This window comes from Prosopis cineraria, unplaced genomic scaffold (genome assembly GCF_029017545.1).
Source record: "Prosopis cineraria cultivar Desert tree isolate PC_DT_omini unplaced genomic scaffold, ASM2901754v1 PC4, whole genome shotgun sequence".
NCBI classification, from domain to species: domain Eukaryota; kingdom Viridiplantae; phylum Streptophyta; class Magnoliopsida; order Fabales; family Fabaceae; genus Prosopis; species Prosopis cineraria.
The window spans coordinates 1,287,564-1,308,057 of NW_026555335.1; the positions used below are offsets into that span (position 1 = coordinate 1,287,564).

The 20,494-nt window shown below is 34.8% G+C and overlaps 1 protein-coding gene and 1 pseudogene across 1 annotated transcript; both read left to right on the top strand.

The window, feature by feature from the left end:
* Positions 1-3,753, top strand: LOC129309472 (peptidyl-prolyl cis-trans isomerase FKBP62-like; annotated as a pseudogene).
* Positions 3,754-6,559: 2,806 nt separating this feature from the next.
* On the top strand, positions 6,560-13,997 carry LOC129309869 (kinesin-like protein KIN-12B). The gene is given in 17 exon segments (XM_054951621.1): positions 6,560-7,030; positions 7,148-7,285; positions 7,372-7,455; positions 7,573-7,698; positions 7,785-7,844; positions 7,931-7,984; positions 8,069-8,161; positions 8,271-8,366; positions 8,660-8,805; positions 9,633-9,782; positions 9,866-9,995; positions 10,073-11,062; positions 11,169-11,267; positions 11,352-11,504; positions 11,587-12,286; positions 12,289-12,425; positions 13,468-13,997. Coding segments are annotated over 17 exon segments (3,771 nt in total). The 5' UTR covers positions 6,560-6,718; the 3' UTR covers positions 13,771-13,997.
* The last annotated feature ends 6,497 nt before the right edge of the window (positions 13,998-20,494 follow it).

The following is a 20,494-nucleotide window of genomic DNA, read 5'->3' on the forward strand; positions in this document are numbered from 1 at the left end:
TTTTGGAACTCTCTAGACATACCCTCCCTTACTTTCTAAATCACCATCACCACTATAAAATCTCATTCACGTCACCTTCCTTCATCATCTCATTTTGTCTCTTTGCATTTTCCATATATAACGATCGCCATTGGTAATTCAACTTGCTGAATTCGTTCTAGAATCCACAATGAATGACGAGTTCGAGTTCCCCTTGCGACCTATATGGGCAACGAAGACAAAGATACGAGGATTCTGAAGGATAGCCCTGTTAGCCCAATTCTCAAGGTCGGAGAGGAGAAAGAGATATGAAAGAATGGCCTAAGGAAGAAGTTGATTAAGGAGGGGGAAGGATGGGAGACTCCAAACACTGGAGACCAGGTGGACGGTAATACTAATAATCTCTTTTTCCATCAATGACCATGATCCTTTCTTTTTTTTTTATTTTTTAATTGGGAATTTTGAATTTGGTTCTTGATGTGGAATCAACTGGGAAAATGGTGCATTGTAGCAGTTCACTACACCGGGACATTGTTGGATGGAACTCAGTTTGATTCTAGCCGTGATAGGGGAATCCCTTTTAAGTTCAAACTTAGGCAAGGTTAGTGATTATCAGTATTCTTGACCTCAATTCATAAACCTTTGTTATCTCAGTTTAATCATATTCCTCTTAGAGGTTATCAATATGATTCTATGAAGATGTTATGAGTGTGTTTCAAGCATTTTCTGATTCAATTTTAGGTTAGAAACCAAATCAAACATCTGACTACCCAAACATACATATAAAGTCATGTCATGAATTTTTGCAGAGGTTATTGTCTCTTGTTCATGCAATTTAACTACTTCAAATCTCTCATCAGATCAAAACATATGCAATTAACTGAAACTTCTTTTCTTTCCGAAACCTTCCTAGCAGTTGCCAATGATTTATGAGTGATTCTGTTGAAAAGTTCTAAAACCGCATCTACAAAGAGCACAAGCAGCACATCCAGCGTTTTCTCTTATAAAGGCCTCTTCTTTGATTACAACACTTGCTTACATCTAGTTCAAAAGATAAGTTAGACTTCAATCCTATCGTGTTTGGTTTCTTTCTATCTGATGTAGTAAATAAATTAAATTTATTCATTTGTTCGTCTTTTTTTTTTTAAAAAAAAAAATTAGGATTCATCTTTTCATGTGTTACAGGGCACATAATAAAGGGATGGGACGAAGGTATCAAAACCATGAAGCAAGGTGAAAATGCCATTTTCACAATACCTCCAGAGTTGGCCTATGGAGAGTCTAGATCACCTCCGACTATTCCACGCAAAGCAACCCTACTATTTGATGTGGAGCTGTTGTCTTGGACCGGTGTGAAGGACATAAGCAAGGATAGGGGTATCTTGAAAAAAATTCTTTCCAAAGGAGAGAGTTAGGAAAATCCCAAGGATCTGGATGAAGTATTTAGTAACGTACATTGTTCTTTAAGATTGACATGTCCAGTAGTCATGGTTTGTTATTGTCTCTAAGTTTCAATGATTCTTGCCATAGTTGAGTATGAAGCCAGACTTAAAGATCGGACCGTCATATCTAAATCTGATGGTGTGGAGTTCACCGTGGAAGATGGTTAGTGTTTAAAGGGTTTAACTATAGAAATTTACTAATGTTTTGAATTCTGGTTGCAAACTTGCAATAATGCCTTACGCGATAATTTTTGTGCTCAGGCTATTTCTGTCCTGCTTTGGCTAAGGCTATGAAAACAATGAAGAAAAGAAAGAAAGCCCTTTTAACTGTGAAGCCACAATGTAAGTTAGGTTCTTTCTATAGATCTAAAATGTGGCGTTTTAATTTACAAGGCAGTTGACATTTTTTAGTTTTATAGATGCATTTAGCGAGGGTGGAAGGCCAGCATCTGGTGACGAAGGTGCTATACCTCATAATTCGTCACTCTAAATTGATATTGAATTGATATCTTGGAATACTGTATCTGACATTATCAAGGATAAAAAAGTTCTCAAGAAGACTCTGAAGGAGGGGGAGAAATATGAACGACCAAATGATGGATCTATTATCTAAGGTAAAGTCTTTGGCTGCAACCTAATATTCTGATAAATACTTATCAAAGATATGCTTTGCCAAACTTTAGTGCTCCTATTGATTGTGTGAGCTTTCTTTATCGTTAATTTAGCAAGACTTATTGGCACGTTGGAAATAGGACTGTTTTCACTAAGAAGGGTTATGATGAGGAGCATCTATTTAAGTTCAGAATGGATAAAGGTGTGATGAATAAATAATTATCCAACTTATTGAATGGGATCCTTGACAATGTTTGATTTAGCTGAGATATCTGAATCGAACCAATTTTATAGAGCAAGTAATTTAATATGCCTTTAAGAACATGAAGAAAGGGGAAATTGCATTGGTGACCATCCAACCTGAATGTGCCTTTGGTGCCTCTGGCTCTCCCCAAGAATTGGCTACTGTTCCTCCTAATTCAACTGTAAACTATGAAGTTGAACCGCTTTCATTTGAGAAGGTAGATACATTAATTTTCTGATGGTTTTAATGCCAAGTCAGAGATAATTCATTTGGTTATCGCTAATGCAATTAGCAGTATTAAATATTGGTTGAATGGAACACAGGAAAAGTAATCATGGGAGTTGAACATACCAGAGAAGATTGAGGCAACTAGAAAGAAAAAAGAAGGGAATGTATATTTCAAGGCTGGTAAATATGGTGGAGCGTCAAAGAGATATAAGAAGGTATATTTACGAAACGTAAAAAAATTCACACGAAGTAGTATGCAACTAAAGGTTGTATTTATCTGACAATACAAACTTACTGGAGCTACCCTTCTTTCTCAATGACAAGCCATGAAGTATATTGAGTATGATTCCAATTTTAATAACGAGGAGAAGCGACAGGCCAAGTTACTGAAAATCTCAATCAGCCTCAATAATGCTGCCTGTATACTGAAGCTTAAAGACTACAAGGAAGCAATGAAGTGGTGCACAAATGTTTGTTTTTTGGCATTGTAATATTGTTCTAACCGTTTTTCTCTCCTCCTTCCATTGTTGTTGTTATTCAAGTATAAGAATGAAATGAAATGTCCTAACGTGCTTGGAAATTTATTTGACTATGTAGGTGTTGGAGCTTGATAGTGGGAATGTGAAAGCCCTGTACCGGAGGGCACAAGCATATATTCAAATTGTGGATTTGGACCTTATTGAAATGGACGTCAAGAAGGCCCTTGAAATTGAGCCAGATAATAGGTATGCTATTAATGCTCTCAGTCTTTCACATAGTCATCACTGTGCACCTACAGTTGTTTGTTTAATATTTGCTGGTACTATATTTTTTTTAAACAACCTTAATTAGATTGCTGTAGTTAGGGACTTAAAAGTAGAGTACAAAATTCTGAAGGAGAAAGTGAGAGAATACAATAAGAAGGATGCACAATTATATGGCAGCATGTTTGCAAAAATGAACAAGTTTGAACAAACCAAAAGAGTTGTAAGTTGGCATAAGCATTTTTCTGCTTAATTTGACAGATAGCAAAGCATGAAAGGCAATAAAAAATCAAGCAACTGTTTAAGTGAGTGTCATGTGGTGTCTAAATGGCTATCGTTCCTGTGTAGTCTTCAGTGGCTTTGTTCATGTCTTGAGTGGTTCAAGCTGAAGAATGCTATAAGGTCTTTGTAATGTTTGAATGACTTCTTCCAAGTCTTGAGTGCTCAAAGCTAATAAAGAAGAGTTGCAGTCATCTAGTTTGGTAGTACAAAGGTCTTTTTATCATATGATCTCTTGCTATTGTTTCTATATCTGAGATGCGATCCAATTCATCTTATTAGTATGATAACGCCCTCCCTTTTTAAGTATAATAGAGTCACTGGTGGAAAAAAATAGGTAATAGTTTGCTCGCCTTTTACGCTACCTCAGATGAGAAAATATGACATGTCAAACTTTTTACTATGCTTAGGTATGGTTAGTAAGTGTTTTTTTTTTTTTTTTTTTTCTGGGACAAAGATGGGTGAGCTTACCGTCAAGTAAAACTTGAAATGAAACTATATAGATATATATCGCATAATGATTCAAATCCTTCTACGATTCGTTGCATTACCAGTTGAAGAAATTCCCAACAAGCCTTATCACATGTATTCACAATATCAAATCTTAAAGAAAATCAACCCGCCATTGTGTGTCTCGTGCTATGAAGTTTACTCAAATTTAAGACATTAAAAGGATTAATAAGTCTATAATCCCGTAATGAGGCAGGAGTACAGCGATTATTAGGAATTAGAATGATCAAATGTCTATTAAGTTCCTTAAGCAAGTATCAAAATCGTGCCATTGAAACCCAAAATACTTGGGGATTTGGATTTAGAGAATAACATTATATGCATTTTTTATTTTGTTATTTTACATATCTTTCTAAAGAAGTTCACTGAATTTATTCTTGACCTTTTAAAATGGATCCAATTCTTAAAACTTACATGAAACCACACGCATATCAAAAGAAAGCATAAACGCTTAATAATACAAAGAACAAAAACAATGGCAATTAAATGGAACCAATTCCTATGGAAGAGAGAAACGTGGCAGCTTGGCATTGTATTTGCAGCATGCAAACTCTCTGACATGGCTCTCACTCAGCCATCCTGCTCCTTCTTCCTTGCTTCCCCACATATATCTAAATTCTACCCATACACCCATTTGATAACTCGATCAAAAACTCAACCTCTTTCTATCATTTACCTTCCCTCCCTCGAATACGTGGCACGCCGCTTGCATCTCCCTCTGCCACCTGTCCATCCTCTTCCCCTATATACAAACAAACCATCCTCTCGCTTGTTTACTCCTAGCAAGCACGAGTAGCTTCATCGATCATGGCATCATTGATGAACTCATCGGCCTTCTTCATCCTTATGATCTCCCTCATATTTAAGCTTTCTCATGCTAATAGAGGACCCCTTGTGGGAGGGAACACTGACATCTCGGACGTCAAGTCCAACAGGGAGGTGCAAGATCTAGGCAAATTTTTGGTAGAGGAGTACAATTGCAGCTTGAGATTGTGGTAGAATCTGGCGAACGGGCCGTTGGACGAGTGGTGGAGGCACAAAGGCAAGTGGTGTCGAGGATAAAGTAATAATACCTCAAGATCTCGACATCCCAGAACGAGAGAGAGGGAGGATGTTCAATTCGGAGGTGGTGATCAATCATTGGCTTCATTCCAAGCACCTCTTTCACTTTGCTCCTTCTCGTTCCAGTACAAATCTCAACTAACTAGGTCTACCTTTTTCAGGGCCCATTAATTGTAAATATAACCTCTGGTTTTGCTTTGGTTCGCGCGATGCTTGTAACTGCTGCAGAGTTTCTTTATTTTCTATTTTTGGGGTGTAATTTTCTAGTCAAGGTCCTAATGTCTTGTAAAAACTAAAGGCTAATTTCATGTATTTCCATGAAATAAGATGGACTTGAAATAATTTAAAATAATTAATTTATGATTATGAACTCAGGAACTCGCCTCTTGCTTTTAATTCCAGATATTGTATGTTCTACCGTTAAGTCCGGATTAATTAGTTTATCAAAATTCAGAAGCCTGACTCTATTTCCTTATTTTCGATTAATTTTGAATTTTCTGTTGCAATTTATATAAGATTAATGTCCATGAATCAGATGCCAAAATGAACTAGAGTAGTATAAAATGAGTACGAACTGAAAGCAAACTTAACGCTTGTTTGAAACTTATTTTGAGAACATAATTTTGAGAACAGTTTTCTCTTTTTTAGAACAAAAGAATAAAAAAATTTATTTGATAACATGTTTTTAAATAGTGTTTTGAAAAATAAAAAAATAAAATATTATTTTAAAGAATAAAAAAATGAAAACAACTTTTAAATGTTTTATGATTATTGTTTGAGAAAATAAGGAAAAATTTATTTGATAACATGTTTTTAAATAGTGTTTTGAAAAATAAAAAAATAAAATATTATTTTAAAGAATAAAAAAATGAAAACAACTTTTAAATGTTTTATGATTATTGTTTGAGAAAATAAGGGAGAATGAAAAAAATACTTATTTTTATTATTATTTTTATTCTTAAAACATATTTTAAAAAATATTAATTCTTAAAATAATAAAATAAAAATAGGTTAAAACAATCCCTTAATTTTTAATAAACTTTTTGAACAAAAAGAATGAAATTTCAGCTAAAGAATTCGGTTGTTGGCTAATTATTTGGGCCATTTGTGTATGTCATGCTCTTGCTGAACCGTACTTGAACTTTATAAGCACCAAAATCGTTTGGACTTCTTCAGTCCATTCCAACACTTTGATGCCTAAGAACAAATATCTTCAGCCTCCTGCGATAGATGACGTGTCTTATTCATCGATGATCTTAAAAAAGTGATTTATTGTTTATAATATTATATGAGTGGGAAAAAAATAAAAAAGTTTAAAGCCTTAGATAGGAAATAGTTTTCTGTTTTTTAAAATAAAAAAACAAAATAAATCTATTTAGGAACGTTTTTTCAATTTTTTTTTTAAAATGGCAAAATGCACAACGGGGCGCTCCAGATGACCAGATCTAGCACAAATTCAAAAGTCGTCGCCCCTCCCCCTTCTCTCATACATTCAAATCCCCCTTCTTCCCAACGGCTACATTTCCCCGTCTCTCTCTATCTCTTTCCTCCATCTCTCTCGCTTCATTGTCTTCCTCTAGCCCTATTCTCCCCCCCCCCCTCTCTCTAGAATCTCTGCAATGAAGCACTTCATGTTGCCAAGAAATGCAATCTTGAGGGACTCTCCCTCCCAAGAGCTCCCCTCTTCATCGAGCCCTAGTTCTTATGCTAAGCCAAGGCCATCTCGGAAGCAGAAGTCTTCCAAGGAGAACGATCCTCCGTCAGATCTCAATATTATGCCGTTAGATTCAAAGCCCTCGCCGGCAACCACCGCCAAATTGAAGAGTCCGCTGCCCCCGAGGCCACCCTCTTCAAACCCCCTTAAGCGGAAGCTCAACATGGATACCCACCATGAGAATTCAGTTCTGGGATCCACTGATTCCGGTGTCAAGGTATCTTTACTTTCTCCAATTTTACATTCCATGTCTTCGGTACGATGGGCCAGGTTTAGCTATGCTTGAGGAAAAAGGAGGACGATATGGATTTCAAGATTCCCTTTCTATTGTTAGGTTGTTGTAAGGATGAGACCACCGTGCCAAGACATGAATGAAGGAGATCTTATAGTACAGAAGACTTCCAGCGATTCCTTATCAATTAACGGCCAGACTTTCACATTTGATTCTGTTGCTGATACAGATGCTACACAGGCATGTTTTCTAGTGAAGTGACACTTAACGAAATCCTATTTACTTGATTTTTGGTGGTTAATATTCTTTCACATCTCATCTTCCAGCAAGATATTTTCGAGCTTGTTGGGGTACCTCTGGTAGAAAATTGTTTGGCTGGATTTAATAGTTCAGTATTTGCTTACGGACAGGTGCACTTGAATTTACCCTTTCCATTTGTTATTCCGGCACGTCTCTGTTATTTTGCCAATTTTTAGGTTGCTGAGACTAATAATGATATCGAATCATTTTTTTTCAAATGTTATTAGACGGGGAGCGGAAAGACTTATACCATGTGGGGCCCTGCTAATGCTTTGTCAGAAGGCAATCTAACAAATGATCAACAAGGCCTTACCCCGCGCGTTTTTGAGCGACTCTTTTCCCGCATGAATGAAGTGAGCTTAAAAGTTCCATACCCATGAAGTACTTTGAAGGATATATGCACCGTATCGTGATATTTATTCTTGCATTTCCTTTGCAGGAGCAAATTAAGCATTCTGACAAACAACTCAATTATCAGTGCCACTGCTCTTTTCTCGAGGTTCATTGACTGTATTTCCTTTCATGTTCCTAACTCGCTTGACCTTAATATTTTGCTCCATTTTATCCATCATTTCGTTTCTGCAGATATATAATGAGCAAGTCACAGATTTGTTAGACCCAAATCAAAGAAATCTTCAGGTAAAATTTAAATTATTCTAGGTTTTCATGTTTTTAATCACTTTATACCAGAACAGGTCATTTCAGATTGTCTTGATCTTTCAGATTCGAGAAGATGTCAAATCTGGCATCTATGTAGAAAATCTTACAGAGGAGCAAGTGTATACAATAAAGGATGCAATTCGACTTCTACTAAAGGTTTGCTTCATAATGCTTATTTTCGTTTAGTGTTTCAAATCAAACTTGTTCTTGCTATGACTTCAACATGAGTATTCCCCTTATGACGAAATGCAAGACAATAATGCAGGGATTGTCAAACAGGAGAATTGGTGCAACCAGTATAAATTCTGAGAGTTCCCGCTCGCATACTGTTTTTACTTGTGTTGTTGAATCTCGATGCAAGGTAATGCACCCTCCTCACGTCTGGGAATTGTTGAGTCGGTAACAGCAGTGAACTTCTCTTGTTGCATCATGTGGCAGATTTCATGCAGATGGGTTTCAAGTCCAGATGATTTAAACTAACTTTTAGAATGAAGGAAAATCCTAGCCATTATGAACTTTTTGTTTTTGCCAAATGAACTTGTATAGGGAAGACAATACTCTTCCTGGCAATGGAACTGTTTACAGCATAATGTTCCCTTCTTACTCTCGGCACACATTACTGGAAGAGGTTTTGAAGTAACTTCATGTTTGCAGAGCACAGCAGATGGTATGAGCAGATTTAAATCTAGTAGAATCAACCTTGTTGATTTGGCTGGGTCAGAACGACAAAAGTTAACAGGTGCTGCAGGAGAGCGCTTAAAGGAAGCTGGCAATATAAATAGATCGCTCTCTCAGCTTGGGTAGGGTTTAATTGTGTATAGCAACATTGATATTAAATATTAGAGATGGTGAAGTTCAGATGCCCGACCATTTTGGTATCGTATATATGTTTTGAAAAATAGAAGTTTTATTGTTAATTGAAAAGGAAAATAATTTAAAGGCTAACCTGTAAGGGAATCACGAACAGGGAAGCAGTGGCCATAGATGTATCAATACTGTTTCATACACTGAGGCTTAGGGAAGCCTTCACTCATCTGTAACGTCTATGCAGTGTAGAATCTATAACATTTTCTTTGTCCAATTAAAACCTATAAGAGTATGTGAAATCACCCATATATTATAGCTTCCCAAAACAGGAGCTAGGAGTGTTGACATACACAAATATAAAAAATTATCCTGTTGATGTTGACAAGTAGTTGGCTGTGACTGTGATTATTTAAATATCTTTAATTATGAGAAGAATCAAAATGGTTGCCCACAATTAAGCAGTTATTTATTAGCTGATGAGTTGTCTTCATGGCATCCAATTTGCTCCTAACAACTGTTTGTGTAAATCTTATAGCTGAGATGTTACAGTTTTTCAAACCTACTATAGATATAGATAAAGTTTAGCATCACATTGGCTACAACAATTTGGAATTCTGAAAAATGCAATTTTAATTTTTTGAAAAATGTGGAGAAGAGAAAACTAACTGATAAATCAAATGACAACTTCATTGCCGAGACAAGAATGGTCTGGAACATATACCTTTTCAAATGACTAATACCTCCCTTACAAACAACATTCATGTTGTAAATTCTCTTTCATGTTAGTTCTTGTACTTACGGAGGTTCAATTTGATTGCAGGAATTTGATAAACATTCTAGCTGAAATTTCTCAAACGGGAAAGCAGCGGCACATACCTTATAGAGACTCTAGATTAACATTTTTATTGCAGGAGTCTCTTGGAGGAAATGCAAAATTAGCAATGGTTTGTGCTATTTCTCCAGCACAAAGGTAAGCATATAGACTACTGGTGACTTAAAATTTTTTTCCTTTTGATCTTCTTGTATCTTGTTTTAGTTGATTCCGTACTGCAGCTGTAGGAGTGAAACTTTTAGTACATTGAGATTTGCACAACGTGCCAAGGCTATCAAGAACAAGGCTGTTGTTAATGAAGTCATGCAAGATGATGTGAACCACTTGAGGGAAGTGATACGCCAATTAAGGGTATATTTTCTTAAAGGGGTTTTTTTAATGTTTTGCTTTTCCATTATGCAATTTATTTTAATGACTCAACTCAACAGGATGAACTGCATCGAATCAAGGCAAATGGTTGTAATCCAACTGACTCTAGTGGAGGTCATTCAGCAGCTTGGATCAAGAGAAGTTTGAATCTATTACAAGCTAACCTCAACCGACCGCCGCCACTACCTTGTTTTGATGATGATGGTGATGAGGAGATGGAGATTGATGAGGAAGGTGTTGATGATCATGCCATAATTTTCCACAATGCTAATACGCTGAATAATTGTAATGGTTTAGAGAAAAATGATAAAGAAGTCAACACAGGTGATCAGGATGTGGCCGAGGGTAATAAATTGTGGAATGATGAATCATCCAGTGTAATGCTAAGCAACAGTTTCTCTTCTCCCATTGGTGAACCTAACAATGGTATTTTTACTGGCATCTCTGCCTCAGATGTTTCTCGTGATTCTCCCAGTGCATTAATGAACTGTGTCTCCCCTGATGGCCTCAACATAGATCAAAGTGATGTATCCCCAGTCCTTAAATCCCCAACACCCAGTGTTTCACCTAGAATGAACAGTAGCAGGAAAAGTGTGAAGACATCATTAACATTGTCAGCTTCTGAGAATCTTCATGCTGATAGTAACTTGGGCACAAAAACCATGCATCAGAAAAGCATAGCTACTGCAGTGTCTAGGCAGACAGCTCCAAGCTCTCTTACTAGAACTGAGCATTTGGCAGCAAGTATCCGCCATGGTCTTGAAATCATTGAAAGTCACCAGCAAAGTGCAGCTTTGAGGCGCTCATCATTTAGATTTTCATTGAAGCCCACAGAATCCAGGCGATTCATTCTAGCTGATAAAGTTGATGTGGGTGTGCAGACTTTTCTTGAGGATAACATCACAGAAAAAGATTCCTTTGCATTTACCTGTAATTACTGTAAAAGTAAAATGCAACTTGATATCGATGAGGCTGACAACTCGAACCTGCAGTTAGTGCCTGTTGATTGTCCAGAGCCGACCGATAAGCCAAAAAAGCAAATTCTTAAAGTAAGTATAAGAATATTGGCCGTATTTCTCAGTATAAAATTTATATTTAAAATATTTCTGGTACTTGACATTGTTTGTTGAGTGATAATCTTCTTTTTCCTTGAAGGCAGTAGAGAAGGTTTTGGCAGGGTCTATCAGGAGAGAGTTGGCACTTGAAGAGTTCTGTGCAAAGCAGACTTCTGAGATAATGCAGCTCAATCGTTTGGTAGGTGTCTGTGTTTATTAACAGCCATCTTTGGCCATTGTTCTCCCCACCCTTTAGCATGACTATTTCCAATCACATCTATAGGTACAACAGTACAAGCATGAAAGGGAATGCAATGCCATAATTGCACAGAAAAGGGAAGATAAAATTCATCGCCTTGAGAGCCTTTTGGACGGTGCTTTACCTACTGAGGAGTTTATGGAAGAAGAGCTGTTGTCTCTCACACATGAGCATGAGGTGGAATAAAGTTATTTTTTTTTCTCTTCTCAAACTTGATGATATTGCCATATTATACGCTGATACTTAAAACTGTCAACAGCTTTTAAAGGAGAATTATGAGAACCATCCCGAAGTTTTGAGAACAAAATTAGAGTTAAAAAGAGTACAAGATGAGCTAGAAGAATATCGGAATTTTTACAAATTAGGGGAGAGGGAAGTTTTGATGGAAGAGATTCAAAGTTTAAGAAGCCAGCTTCAATTTTATATTGACTCTTCATCCACATCAGCAAGGAAGCAATATCCATTATTGCAATTGACTTGTTCATCTGAACCCAGTTTGCCATCTACCCTTACTAATGTTCCGCCATCAACAGATGAGAGTTCTCAGCCAAATACAATTCCAGAATCAAATAAGGACAGCCCTGAAATACGACTTGAACAGGAAAGAATTCAATGGGCTGAGGCAGAAAGCAGGTGGATTTCGATTTCTGAAGAACTGAAAGCTGAGCTTGAAGCTAACAGAGCACTCGCTGAGAAGAGGAAGCAGGAAATAGAAACTGAGAAAAAGTGTGCTGAGGAACTCAGGGAAGCAATGCAAATGGCTATTGAAGGTCATGCACGACTTCTGGAACAGTATGCAGATTTGGAAGAGAAACATATCCAACTGCTTATAAGGCATAGAAAGATCATGGATGGAATTGACGATGTCAAGAAAGCAGCTTCCAGAGCAGGGGTAAGAGGTGCAGAGTCTAAGTTCATTAATGCCCTTGCTGCAGAAATATCATCATTAAAACAAGAAAGAGAAAGGAAAGGCGACTCTTGAGAGATGAGAATAGAGGGCTTCAGGCCCAATTGAAGGATACTGCCGAAGCAGTGCAAGCTGCAGGTGAACTGCTTGTGCGACTCAAAGAAGCAGAAGAAGCTGTCAGTTCTGCACAGGTAAGTAGAGATTCATGCTTGGTATTTCCATGGTTTATAATACTGGGAAGTGGCTTAAAATACTGATTTCATTGCTATTATTATGCGGATTGAATTCTCAAGGTTGTACTATTTGTTTTCTTCAATTTTATACTCCTTGAAAAAATCTTTTGGTACTTTACGCTCGCAAACCTATTGGTTTCCCTTGTTCTCTTGCCATAGAGAGTGAGTAAAGGATAAATGATTCAATGGTCAAACATTAGAATGAGGGCAAAATGATAATGATAAGGAAACTTTTATTGATTAATTACTTTGTTCATGTCACTAGATCTGAAGCATCATGGAAACCCTTATTTCCGGGGGGCCTTAAAATTTTTTTAGATAGTATAGACAAAACTGAAGGTGCCACTTGCCAGTCTTGGGAGCAACTGGGGCCATAAGGGAGACAATCTGTTGTGAATTGCTGCGTTTCCCCAATTCTATTTTCAAGTGACTATTAATTAAAAGAAAAGAAACATGGCCCAATAAAAAACACTAGAAGAAAAGAAAGACAGGTATGAGAAGAAGGATTAAAATATTTAGTTTTAATCTTTGATTTTAAGGTTCATTTGCAATACATTGGCAATAATGGGCGATAATTAGGCCTAATGCTGAACAGTCTTTAAATGCTTACTATTCATGTTTTCACTGTGCGCATTTATGCATAGTCTGAAAGTAAGCATTTTGGCTTCAGCTTTGTTGCTTAGCTTCATTACTCTTTCAACGAAAGAAATCAACATGTAGGCCGAATGCAAACCAATTATAGCGTTTGGTGTACCAATCTATATCAATGCGTTGCCTTAAACCTAAGCTAACAGCTTGGTTGTGGTTTTGTTTTTGCTTTCATAACTCGTCTTGCATTATCGATTGCTAAAGTTTTCTGATTACTTGTATGTTGCTGGTTATGTTAAGACTTCAGCAGCAGGGTAAATTTAATTTTCTGCAAATAATTTAATGGCGGGTAAGTTTAGTTTAATTGTCCTGGTCTGACTTTAATATATATATATATATATATAATTTGCAGAGACGGGCTATGGATGCAGAGCAAGAAGCTGCAAAGGCCTTCAAACAAATTGATAAACTGAAGAAGAAACATGAGAAGGAAATTAGCACACTTAATGAACTCCTTACAGAAGCACGTTTACAAAAGGAAGCAATGCAACCCACTTGTGATGATGATCATTTTGTTATGCCCAATTATGATGAGACAGCGGGGCCCCATAGTTTTAATGGTCGGTTTGAGCCCTATGATAATGCAGGTGATGGTGCGCTTTCAAAATTAGCAGAACCATCATGGTTTTCTGGTTATGACAAATGCAACATATAGATCATTACACTTGGTAAATGAATGTAGTCTGCAATTTGTGTTCATTTTGTTCATATGATGTGATTGTGAAGAAACGACTGTATTCTTTGATCTTTGTGAGCGACATAAATGAGTTTGTCTCCCACATCTGACTTCTTACACCGAAGTCTAGTCAAGTTCAGCATTTGTTGTAGGATTATTCCGAATATGAATAGTGAGGAATCAAGTCTAGCTGAAAATTTTGAGAAGGATTTGCTGGCATTGATAGTTTTTTTTTTTGTTTTGGTTGTTGCTGTCCCCTTCTGATGACAGATATATTTACATATCTCCTTTTTTTGGCCAAAATGACAGACGCTTTCAGTTCACAATGCATCACTAAACGCTTGCTATGCGTCTTGGATATGAATTGCGAGCGAATAAATAAAATAATGGGACGGGAAATGAGGAACCAATTTTAGGTTTTTTGGACGATTTGTTAGCGCTGATGATAATATCTCGCTTTTGCTCTCTCCTTGTCATAATCACTGATAATTACAATTTCAACGATAATTTTCAATTTTAGGGGACCATCGGCTTAAGCAATTACATGATAATACGTTTGTTTTAGCGTTGGGATGATTGTCACTTATATAAAATATACAATTTCAATGATAATTAATTAATTGATTTTAACGTAATTTTTTTGTCAATTTTTAAATATGTAAATATATTTTTTTCGTTTTATAAAAATACACATTCTTTTGGCAAATAGAACATTCATTTTTTAAAACATGACCCCAAAAAAAAAATGTATATTGTTTAACATGATTAGGATACATAAAATTTTATTTGGAGGTTTCTGATGAACATCTCATCACATAAGACAAACACTTAATTAGAAGTATTATCCTACACTTAATGTGATTGCAGAGAAAAATTAAAATCAAGGTGATATGCAGTCTAAAACTCTACAGAAAAGGTCATAATAACTAATAAAAAAAGGTCATAATATATACCCTTTTTATTTTCTATTTTTTCATGCATCAAGAAAGTTTGAGTTCTAGACCATTATCTTACCCCACCTATGCATATCATTAACAATATAATTTGACTTAAGAAAATGGGTTAACTTCATTGAAATTATGATTTAATGATTTTTTAGTAAAATTACAAAGGAGACGGTATAGATATATTTTTTTAAACCAATTTATATGTAATTTATAAATAAATCTTAGGGAGAATTGGTGAAAAAGACATGCTTAGGAAGGAAATTGTACCTAAAGACCAAATGAAAATTAAGGACTAAACTCATTATAATATTTAAAAAAGGATAGAATAAATGGACCAAAATGCCCCTCACTCATTCAACATTAATCTTTGTCTACGTTCCAAGCTCCCACCTTTGTCTGCCACCATCCTACGTTGCTCACTTCATCATCTCCACCATTGGCCTACCATTTTCCACTTTCATGGCTCATGTTCTCTTCATTTTCATCAAGCTTGCCTACTGTTCATTCTCATTGTGTCTTCCCCTAGTCCATTTCGCTCCATTCTCCCTTTGACTACTATTGATTGTGTTTCTTTGCCAATTTAACGTTTCTTCCTTATCAGTAACCTCTATCAGCCATTGAGCTTTTATAGGGTGGGTTCTTTCTGGAGCTAGAAGCCTCTCTCTATTAGATGATTTGCCGATTCTTCATCTTCTAATGCTTTCATGGACTCTAATTTCAATGCTAAGATTTTTTGGAAGAATCTAACTAGGAGTAAAAACTATAATAGAAAAGGGCTTAGGCACAATGAAGTGACACTTAGACTTATGAATTGTGAATACACCATTATGTTTCGTGAGATGGAATTCAATATGTTCGTGATTATATTGTTGCCATATAATTAGTTGTAAATGTCGCACTAAATAAATATTTAATCCCAAAATAAACCATCTTCTACAAAATTGAGAACATCTTCAGAAGGAATTGCTATTATATGTTGCTTGCATACTCGTATTGTATGGATGAGGAGTAGTTTATTGAGTTTTTAGAATGTTAATACAATTGGTACCACACATCACATACGTTATAAAAGATTGGATTTAATTAGTTGCTGTAATTCCTGTGGATGAGAAAGAGGCATCGACAGATATTTGTATGATTGAGCTTGAAGCCATTATGCGTAAGAATTTTTGTGAAGTAGAGATGCTTCTTCTTCATCCATGTTATATTGGTCAATTCATCACATGGAAGTATATTTTTTGCTTTTACAAATGACATTGAATCCATGCCATTCATTGAGGCTTTACAGCAATTGTCCCTTTCCTGGTTATGTGAAGGACAATTGGCAAGTGTTTCTGGTTCTCCTCTTGTTTCAACTCATTTTGTTGTTTGGTCATCTATTTCTAGGATCTTAATATAACTATCTTAACTTATAGTTTCACAAATTCATAAATATCATTGTGCAATTATTTGCCACTTTTTTGATAGCATTATTCTTTGTTGTTGATTAGTCTTTCTATGGTTTTGATTTTGGTTCTTAATTGGTTGAACAATCATGATATAATTGTAAACCATCTATTTTTGCTATAATTGTAAATCAACTATTTTTGATATAATTGCCACATGCTTTTATTATCTAGAGCAAAAGTAAAAGCAAATCACATAATGAATATTGCTTTAGCTAACACAATTTACTAATTTGTGCTGAGAAAATATTATTTAATTTAAAATGTCAATATGAAGTTCAAGGTAATGGTTTAGAAATTAGGAAACCTTTTGATATATTGTGTAACGATTGAAAGAATGGTCTGCTTATTAAATATAGTCACTTATAAAATTTAGCACTTTAAGTCATAGTTTATGTACAATTTCAATTCTTACTGTACTCTTATTTTCTAGCATAGTTTTTATATCAAATTCTAAAAAGTTATTTTACTGTTAAATGTTTCTTGTATTTTTGTACAACTTTGGTTAAGAATTAGGAAAGAAGCAAAACTAGGATCTTTACCTTCTAATATTACTGTTGAAATTGAGGAATTGTATAATAACTATAAAAGTGTAGTACGTACATTTTTGTTGGTTTTATTTATTCAAATAAATCTATGCTATATTTTAGATGTCTTGTTTTGAAATATATGTGAGCTTTCTATTTTGTCATATGCATACAAAATGCAATCATTTTGTTTGGAATCACTTTATTTTGCAATAGATATAATGTAAATGAAATACTAGACTATGATCTACTTGACTAAATCATTCCTAACATCATAATTGTGAAGTCCTTCATTTCGTCTGGACTTTACCAATTCTTACACACATTATCATACAATAACAATACATTATTAGAATTATAGCCTTTAATTCTTTTTTTAATGTGGGATCCCAAATTCTTAGAAAGCATAGTCAATAAAAAGGACTAATGGAAGCATAAACATACTCCTAACAAACAAAGTAGGCAAGCAATTATTTCTCTCAAAAAGGAGTCATGCACCGTGGCTCATATCACATGCACACCGTGGCATGTGGTATAAAGTAGTGTGTTTTGGTTTTGTATTATGCGCCACGCCACATGTATCAAATTTTGCTATCATAATTGTTGAAAATTGTGCCCTAAGGTCAATTATTATACTATGCATATTGTTATTTAATGAATTTCTCTTTTGTTATTATAACAATTGCATGTTCAATACGATAACTATATCCCTGAACAAACTATAGTGATTGTCTTAAATGTCCCTGGTCGGTCATCTTTGATGGATCATAGATGAAACAAGACTAGTATGACTTTGATTAATTATAGAGATACAAATTAAAGTCATAGGCACTTAAAAGAGTACAAGGTGCTGGACCGACACACTATGAGAAAGTTGCATGATACAAGTCATAAGTTTATTTCATATGTAAATATATCACTAAGCCCTTTGACCTAAGATCATCATGGATTTCTACATGATGACCACTGAACTTTGACCTAGTCAAAAGTCACCTTTGATCGGGTGATCATAAAGGCTATGATTGAGTTTAGTGATATTCATGCAGATGAATATGAGTGGTCAAGATGAAATTTATTCCTCGCATTAAATGAGAGATATTACTGAACCCCTTGATGAGTAAGACTGAGAAAATATGGCCATACTACGATGGAAAGAGTTTTTTCATTGCTACTGTCAATTTACTTAGAGATCGAGAAAGTAACGATCAGGTAAAGGAGAGTGACAATTCCATATCTCGTACTTGACTGAAATATTGCGTGACAAAAGAGATGTAATATGGTTGCATGATGAGTTATATTGGATCATCGATCCCCATGTAAATTGGGTAGTTGTAATGTCTTGCTAGAGGCTACTTGTGACTTGTGGGCTAATAGCATAATTAGTCTACTGCTAATTTTATATGAGCCTACAGGGTTGCACACAAGAACAGCCAACTCAAGCTATAATATCCAAGTTTGTTGAACCTAAAATATGTCTAGATTCAATGAATGTAATATAGGGTGAATGAATTTTATATATATATATATATATATATGAATATTTATTTGATAAATATTTATGTATATATATATTTATATGAAATATAAAATTTAAAATATAATTATATATATATATGTATGTATGTATGTATTTTTCAAATATATATATATATATGATATATGTATATGATACATAAAATTAAATACAAATAGTATAATATATATATATATATATTTTTCAAAATATATATGTATATATATATATATATATTCGTGTATATATATAATATAATATGTATATGTGATATATATTATATTATATTATGATATGCTAGTTTTAAATTTAATTTTATATGATAGATTAAATTTAATAACTAACATGATAAGAGAGAATATCATATCAGTTTTATAATTTAAATTTATAAGATAAATTTAAATTAGATATGATATTATGGATTAAATTTATGAGATAAATTTAATTCAATTTTCGTGACCTTTTAAGTGGAAAACGAAAATTCTTATCTATACACTATTTATAGATAGAGACGCCTTATGAAGGATGAGAAAGTTAGAAAAGTTCTGACGGCAAAAACACTCTGAGAGCTATGAAACACCCTATAGAAAGAAAAATTAACGTTCAAAGAAGAACGAACGCTGAAAGCGCTAGCACACTATTCAAGTTAGAGAGCTGTTCGTGTGAATACCGATAGAGAGAGCAGATCTACATTGTCAACTCCTAAGATCCAAATGTGTGCCAACTTCAAAGAATTAAAAGGTAAATCTTATATTCACTTTGACTTAAACGAGTTCGTTTGGTCCATATCAAGATAGAGATTTTAAAATTTTAATCTTTCGCTGTGCCTCCCTATCCAACAACAATAACTTTTTGATATGAACTTTCGTTACAAGTCATTTTCACACCTAATGTCCGATCGAAGTGATTCAATCACCCACATAAAGTTTATAACATAATCTATCTAATGAGGCAAGTTTGAGCATGATCCAATAGTCTGATCTAAAATTGGACACCCAGGTGTAAAAGTCACTTTTCTTTTAAAATTTGGCACCTTAAGTCTTCAATTTTCACATCTTGCCTTATTAGACCACTTTAAGCCTTGAATCAAGTCTAAAAGGACTACATACACTTGATTAACACAATAAATCACATATATCATATCAAACACACATTTTAACCTCTCAATGCTACATTATGCACTTGTAGTCCTATATGAGGTAACACATGTATTCACACACACACATCAGTACTTGTTCCACTTTCACACCTTTAACTTGCACATATAAGGCTAAGCCTCATCATATAGTTAGGAATTATGAATATGCTTGACTCATACAAATGGGGCTAGGCCTTACCATTTGGTTAAGATCCACACACATACACAATTTCACATAACAAATTCACACACATATATCCAGTGAAACAAGTCATACAATATAATACAAACTTGCTTGAATAACATCTAGGCCTATCCACGTATTCACTACTGTGATACACTCGATAAGATACAACATCACTTATATAAGCAAGTTATTCGCAATACCACCATAACACATATTCAAACTTGCTTGAATAGAATCTAGGCCTACCCACATATCGACTACTGTAATACACTCAGCAAGATCCAAAACAAGATATACAAGCAAGTTTTCAAACATCATATTCACATATATACACATTTACAAACACTGATACATCCTAGTTGGTAACCTAAACATTTCACATCATTATTTTACATTCATTACAGTAAGGGTAGTTATACTATTATTGAGTAAGGCTGCTCCTTCCTTATTTCCTTTCCTGGCCTTCTTGCACTCTCTACACCTGTATATAAAGGTAATGAAGTGAGACATATGTAACGGGCGTCCTAAATTAGGACTTAATCATCATACTAACTATGGTTAATCAAGGACTAACCCAAATGGATTATACAATACGAGATTAACCTAAATGAATTCTTAATATGTATTTATTTTTCACAAACTATTTAATATAAAGGAATCCCAAGTCTTTAAAATATTTTAAGAACTCATATCATTCAATTAAACGTATGCGGAAGCATGATAATAACTATTTTTACTTGCACAAATATTTTGACCCATTAATATAATACAAGCATCAAAACACAATCTCAAGAGCCCAAAATACCTTTCCATCCTACACAAAACCCATAGTGTAAATGGATCAAGAATATATTATCCTAATTGGCAATATCATAAACTAAATACACATATCAACATAAAAGGAGAGAGGCCTACAGAAGTGATTATTATCACTTGGCCTAATGCT